The 6,912-nt window shown below is 54.9% G+C and overlaps 1 protein-coding gene across 1 annotated transcript in view; it reads left to right on the plus strand.

Moving 5' to 3' along the window:
* CACNA2D4 (calcium voltage-gated channel auxiliary subunit alpha2delta 4) overlaps positions 1–5,403 on the plus strand; it is a 112,722-nt gene extending 107,319 nt beyond the window's left edge. Inside the window, exons 35-38 of the mRNA XM_077168201.1 lie at positions 1,810–1,927; positions 3,651–3,763; positions 4,007–4,089; positions 4,860–5,403. Coding sequence (XP_077024316.1) covers positions 1,810–1,927; positions 3,651–3,763; positions 4,007–4,089; positions 4,860–4,964 — 419 coding nt within the window. The 3' untranslated portion in view covers positions 4,965–5,403. The remainder of the gene's footprint in view (positions 1–1,809; positions 1,928–3,650; positions 3,764–4,006; positions 4,090–4,859) is intronic.
* The last annotated feature ends 1,509 nt before the right edge of the window (positions 5,404–6,912 follow it).

Genomic DNA, 6,912 nt, shown 5'->3' on the forward strand with positions numbered 1-6,912 from the left:
ACTCCTGGGGTCCTGGAGACCCCACAACCGCTCAGGGAGGCCCCACTTTAGCCAGGTTGGCACCACTCTGCAGTGGTAGAACCTTTACTGTGGGCTCTGGGGCGCCCCCACCCCTACCTGCACACACACCCCTACACGCACTACCCACCCCTACTCCTACCCGCACCCCACCCCCACCTGCACCCCCATCCCCCTACAACCCCCCACCCGCACCAGCACCCTCACCCCCTACCCACACCCCCAGCCCCTGGGCACACCCCAACCCCTTCCCCTTCTTTTTCTCAGTTTCGCTTCCTGGCACAAAGGTCTTTTCTACCCATTTTCTCTGTCTGCTTGTCCCTCACTCCCTCTGTCCGTCCATCCAGTGTTTGGCTGGGGAGGTTCCCTCTGGCCTCAGCTCTCCTGGCCAGGCCCCTCCTCGTTCCCAGGCTCCTTTTGGAAATCACACCCTGTTTGTCCAGAATGGCCCGGGGTGGGGTGGGGGGTGGGGTTCCCAGCCCCTGGGTGTTTTGTGATGGGAGCGCTGCCTCAGGGCCCGCTGAGAAGCAGGTCCGTCCCCCTGCAGGGAGCACAGGGGGCTGTCACAGCGCGGGGGCGCAGGGCTCCTCTCTCCTCTCTGCCTCTGTCAGCAGCTGCATCTTGATGACTTCAGTTCTTTGGCAAAAGCTGAGAGGATTTCCCTCAGTTGGGTAGGGAGAGCTTCTCCTCTGTCCATCAAGCTCCTGTCCCCCTTGCCCAGCAGGCCTGGCCTGGTCTGGCAGTGGTCAGTGTCCCGAGGAAAGAGCACTGCACTGGGAGTCCAAGGAGCTGGATGCGCGCGTAGGCGCTGCCTGCCCCCCCAGCTGTGTGACCAGGAAGGAGTGGCGTGACTGGCTTGTTGAACTGTTGTCGTGGTGTTACTGAGGGGAACCGGACCGGGCCATGGGTGCTGCAGGTCTCCGGAGGGAAGTTTCTGGGTCTGGAAGCTAAGGAGACTCATCGCTCCCCTACTAAGCCCCGCGAGGCTCTGAGAAAGTAATGCCACACCTGCATCTGTTTCCAGCCCTAAAAAATGGGACAAAAATGGTCTGCCCTGTCTCTCTCACACACACGCTGTGAGAACAAAATGAAAAGCATGAAAGTGCTTTGAAGAAACAGCGGTGCAGTATAAACAAAGTGCTGCTGCTATTTTAACCAGAACAATGCTCTCCTGGGCCTGTGAGCTGCCCTCACTGGCTTTGGGCCCTCACTGGGGTGCAGGGCTCCAGGGCAGGTTTCCAGGGGCTGAGGACTCTTCACTCTCTCCCCATCCTTTTCTCAGCGGGGTGAAGTGCATGGCACAGCCACCCACAGAGGGGCCCCGCAGGCCTTGGGGGGGGGGGTGTCCCAGGCCTGGGGCAGTGGCCCCACGTGCCTGGCTCTCCCGATCGACCGACAGCCAGATCCTGGCCCCATCCCTGCTCCCTGCACACTTCATGTGGGAGTTTGGGCTGGACCACAGCCTTGGGGGGGTCAGCGGGGACTTTTCTAGGAGCCACACTTCCATAGCACTGTAGCTAAACCTGAGACAGTGCCACCTGTTCACAGTGAAGGGGAGAGGTGACAGGATAAGGAGGGGGCTGCAGTCTCACCCTAAGACTCCGCCTGGCTCCCCTGACACCTTGGCATGTCCTGAGAACTCTCTAGCCATCGAGCCATCTGCAGGGGGTCTCCCTGGGTAGTGAGCTCCCCAGGCAGCCCCTGAGGTGCTTGGTGAGTACCCGCAGGGGTGACTTCCAAGGCCCCAGCTCCGGGGTGCCCTTTCCCACATCTGCCCGTGTCTGCCCGCAGCCCACAAACACAAGAAGCAGGATGTGCTGCAGCCCTGTGACACGCAGTACCCAGTGTTTGTGCACCAGACAGCCATCCGGGAGGCCAACGGCATCATCGAGTGTGGGACCTGCCAGAAGTAAGGCCCCAGGTGCCCTGCCTGTCCCCAGTCCAGGGCACACTCCCTCCTCTGGCACAGCAGGGTCCAGGCAGGGCTTTGTAAGCACCAGGGAACCCTCTCGTCTCGAGGGTGGCAGAAGCAAATCAGGGAGTGAGGACAGGCAATGCTCCTAAGAGAAAGGTCACGCTCCCAGGGCCTGTTTATCCTGCCCCACTTTCCCCGGTGAGGGAAACGCAAACTGAGGCACAAAGGTAAGTGGGGATGGGGGGTGGGGGGGAGGACATTGGACAGTTCGGAAGGGGCCCTGTCAGCAAGGCCACCCTACAGCCCTAGGCCCCAAACTCAACTCAGACAGAGAAGGTGGTCCCACCACCTGTCTGCGGCCCCTTCACTGTTGGTCTCATTCGCCCCCTGCTTTGGGACAGCGCCGCGGCTCCTACTCTACCGGGGCGGGCCCTGCCAGGGAGGGTGGGCTGAGGAAAGAAACCAGCCAGTTGTCCCTTAGGAAGCCAGTTCTGCCCTGTGAGAACTGGGAAAGCTCAGGGGGCGGGTAAGGCTGGAGGAGGGTCCTCGACTGCCCTTCCCAGTGCCGTCAGCCTCCTCCCCAGGGTCTCTCCCCCAGCTCTGCCCCTGGGGGCCAAGGTGGGATACGGCTCAGCGGGCACCCGGGCAGGCCTTCTCCTGCGTGGAGGCCCCGCTCCAGAACCCTCTCCTGGGACCTCCCGGCCGTGGGTGATCCCACCCTGGTCTCCTCCAGATGCTCCCTCAGCCAGCACCTCACCAGGGACTCCCCAGGATGTCCTTTAAACCCCAGACCTTGAGCAAATATTGGACAACCACAGACTTGGGCATCAGACAGATGTGGGCTTTCAGACTCTTAAAGAGTGTGTGATGTTGGGTGAGTTTTTAACCTCACGGAAGCAGTTTTCTTGGGGACCATTATTATTTATTTGGCACGTATCTCAAAAGCTTATTGTGCAGATAAAGGAAATGGTGTGGTGTAAGGCAAGGGCTTCAGAGCAGACAGACTTAGGTTAATACACTGGCTCTAATACTTCCTGGCTGTGTAACCTAAGCCAAGTGACATTTTCTAGCCTCAGGTTTCCCATGGGAAAAAAAGAGTTAATAAAACCAACCTCATACACAGCTCTGAAGGTTGAATATGTATGTTCAAGTGTATATATATATACTTGTGTGTGTGTGGCACCAGCCCATAGGAAATGCTCAGTTAGCGCAGCTACTGCTGATTTTGCACCAGGTGTCCTGCGTGAGGCTTTCATAGTGCCGGGCTCCCTCCCCTCCTGTGTGCAGAACCAGGCTGCCACCTTGTGGCCAAGCCTGAGTACTGCTTCTTCCCCTCACTGCTCCCACCACACTCACGCAAAGCAAGGATAACCACACATCCCTATTTGTTTGGGATGATCCTGACTTATGCTGTCCCCACACATATTCATAACAAGTCCTTTCACTCTTAACAGTGTCCCAGCATGGGATCCCCCCACCCCCCACCCCGCCAATCTGCTAGGAAAAGGGTAGCGCAACTGCAGAGGCTTTGGGGTAAAAAGCCAATAGCACTGATTCATTTGCCTGTGGCTTCCCCAGGTCTGGCCTGCCTCTTACCCTACCACCACAACCCTGCACTAGAAGGCTCCAGAAATTCTTCCCTAGAAGCCCTTCTTGTGGTAGCTGCCGAGCCTGCCTTGGAGAAGTTCTACTACCCACCTTTCTTTCTTTGCTGCAGGACATTTGTGATGCAACAGATTGCCGGTAGTAACCTCCTCCTCGTGGTGACAGACTCCACCTGTGACTGTAACTTCTTCCCACCAGTCATGCAGGAGGCTAGAGAAGTCAAATATATCCTTCCAGTCCTTCAGGATGGGCGGATTGGGGGTAAAGGGCATGTCACTGAGGGGCCAGTCCCCCGCCTTAGCATCCCCATACTCCCGCACAGAGCACCGTCACAGGCTCCCCAGCTCTGTCTCCCGGTCCCCTGCAGCTGCCTACACAGCAGCCGTCCTAGCAGAGCCAGGTCTTCCAGAACTTAGTCCCCAGTCGGCTCCAGGCATGATCTGATGACCTTAACAGTGAGCTCTGCACATAATGCCTCTGTCAAGTGTGACAGGATGCGCTCCCAGAAGCTTCGCAGGCGACCGGATTCCTGCCATGCCTTCCATCCAGAGGTGTGGGGCTGGGAATGGGTGTGGAGGGGGAGGGGATGGGAGTGGGGGGCTGGGCATGAACTTCGTGCCCAAATTCCCCACCAGGAGGGTCTTTCTCAGCTGTGGGGCTCCCTCCACCTGTGTGCTGGTGGGCGGAGTGCTAGAAATGCACTCAGCTCTCTGGGGAAGGCGACCATACCTGAGCCTTTACCCTTAACGCCCCCACGGCATGGAAACACCAAGGACTAAGTCAGCCAGGATCCAAGGGTGTAGCTACAGAGACAGCCACACTACCTGGGTGGGGCCCTAGGTGAATTAAAGCACAGTTTTCCCCTGGTTGCCTCATTCCTGCTACACTGAGCTGAACCATAGAGGAAGCCACCCTGTGCCTGGTAACTCCGGTGAGCCCTGTTAACAGGGCTCCTTGGGCTTGCTTAGGAGCTTGCTATGATCATAGTCTTGACTGGGTATGGCTGCCACGAGTAATTCGCACCAAAGATGCTCCCAGACGTGCAGGGACGTCACTGAAGCCCTTCTGAGAGCCCAGCCCCATGGCCATGCCAACACTGTGGGCAAGCAGAGGATGCCTGAGCCCAGCTCTCAGGCTGATGAACTGGCTCGACTTCTCATCTGAAAGACTGGGGGTCCAAGAAAGGAAGGCAGTGCTTTCTCTACTTTCTGGAACTTCCATCTTTTCTCAGGGTTTTGACCTCCATTAGTCCCAGAGAGCCCCTCCCTATGGCTTCTTCCCTCAGAATGCTGCCCTCTCATGTCTGGTCTGGGGTTCACAGGAGAATGCCCAGGACTGCGGTGGTGCCTCAGACACCTCAGTGTCACACCCCTTGCTCCTGCTGCCTCTGTGTGCCTGGGTGCTACCGCCTCGGCTGCTGCCATGATGCCCACCCTGTCTGCTTCAGCAAGGCGATCCTTCCAGAAACATTCTCAAGGGTCAGCAACTGATGGTCTGTTCCTCCTGAGGTTGCCAGATGGAAAATGAAACCAAGTCCAGTGTCCCAGAAGCCACTCCTACAGGGTGCCTGGAACCCTCTGCCTCAGCGGGCACCTCTACCACCTCTTCAGGAATGCAGCATAAGTACAGCCTGAACCGAGACACAGCAGTTTCTCCAGACCCATCTTTTCTCCAGAGGTCTAGACCCAGCCCAAGAAAGGGCCACGTGTTTGTAATGAACTAGGTTGGCCTTCAAGAGCTGAGAAAGAAAAGCAGAATAAGGCGAATCGCAGAGGTGACACTAAGGCAATATGTCCCACCTACAGCAGCTGCTTCCTAGAGGAGGACAGCTCAGTTTCCCAGCTGCTGCTAGCAGAGGTTCTGAGTGTGTGTGTGTGTGTGTGTGTGAGAGAGAGAGAGAGAGAGAGAGAGAGAGAGAGAGAGAGAGAGAGAGAGAGAGAGAGAGAGAGAGAGAGAGAGAGAGAGTAATGGGAAAGACCTGGAAAGGGGTGATAAATCCTTTTAGGAAATTTCAACATGGCTGCACCTGATAGCCACAAACTGTTGCTATTAAAGAACTTCTAGAAACTTCTTTACAAAGCCCTAACTTAGAGGAAATTTTGCTTTGATTAATAAAAATGCAATGGGCTGAGATACACAGCTACTGTACTGGACTATGATGTGAGTTCAGGGGAGGTGGCAAGAAGAACTGCAACCAAGCAGCGTGGGTCTGGGAAAAGAGCGGCCCTTTCTGGGGGCATGATCAGGGTTCTCCTGAGGCCCAGCTCCAGCTTGGTCAAACACTGGCCCCGACATTCAGGTTCCATCGTGGTCTTTTTCTGGCCACTGGATCTGTAAAGAGACTACTTGGCTCTGTCCCTGAGGACTTGTAAGTTGAAACTTCTGGGGACATTCCAATTTGGAAAGCAGAGCCCATTGAGAAGAGAGCTATCTGGGAAGCACCCAGTCTAGGAGGTGGCCCTAGGTTTTCAGAGACCTGACTCCTAGGAAGTAGCAATCTGCAATGTGAAAGCCACCTAAAAGCAGAACCATGCAGACATTCTTGGGTGGCCTCAGACCCTCACTATTTTTTTTGTATTTAATAATGTGTGTGTGTGTGGGGGGGGGGGTGGGATGGGGTTAGAAAACAATTTTATGGTAAGCCGCATAACAAACTTTTAACCATTTTTAAGTGTACAATGCAGTGCCATTACCACCATCCTTTACCAAAACCATCTCATCACCCAAAAACAGAAACTCTGTACCCATTAAATCAAAACTCACCATTGTCCTCTCCCCCGATAGACCAGACATTTACATTTAACCAGCCACCAATGAGGAGGCCTGGCAAAGGCCAGGGGCTGTGGACAGTGCAGAAGCTTAGGGGACCCTTCCTCACCATCCTCCACCACCCTCCAAATTTGAATGTCTCCCAAGGGCAGACAGCCCCACTTCCACCTTGGGTAGGCCAATGCCATAGAACACATTCATTACAATACTTGAAAAAACCTCATTTTAATCATGCAATGTAACATTCACTCCAATTTGTCTTCCCAACCATCCTCTCTGGTAGAGACTGATGACCCCATTTAGAGCTGAAGAAAGTGAGGCTCAGAGAAGACAAGGGATTTATTTAAGCCCACTCAGCCAGTGCGGATTAACGCTATGCATAGCTGTTTACATGTACCAGGTAAACAGCCTTGCCCCAACCCACTGAAGTAAGTACCATTATCAGCCTCATGTTATAGATAGAGAAGCCTAGAGTTTAAATTGGATTATGGGAAGAGTATTATGAGGTTTGAATGGAATATTCATAAATCATGCCTAAAACTGCCTGGCATATAGCAAGCATGAAACACGTTAGCTACTATTATATTACTTTGTTTCATGGAGAT

Source organism: Tamandua tetradactyla, chromosome 7 (genome assembly GCF_023851605.1).
Source record: "Tamandua tetradactyla isolate mTamTet1 chromosome 7, mTamTet1.pri, whole genome shotgun sequence".
NCBI lineage: Eukaryota > Metazoa > Chordata > Mammalia > Pilosa > Myrmecophagidae > Tamandua > Tamandua tetradactyla.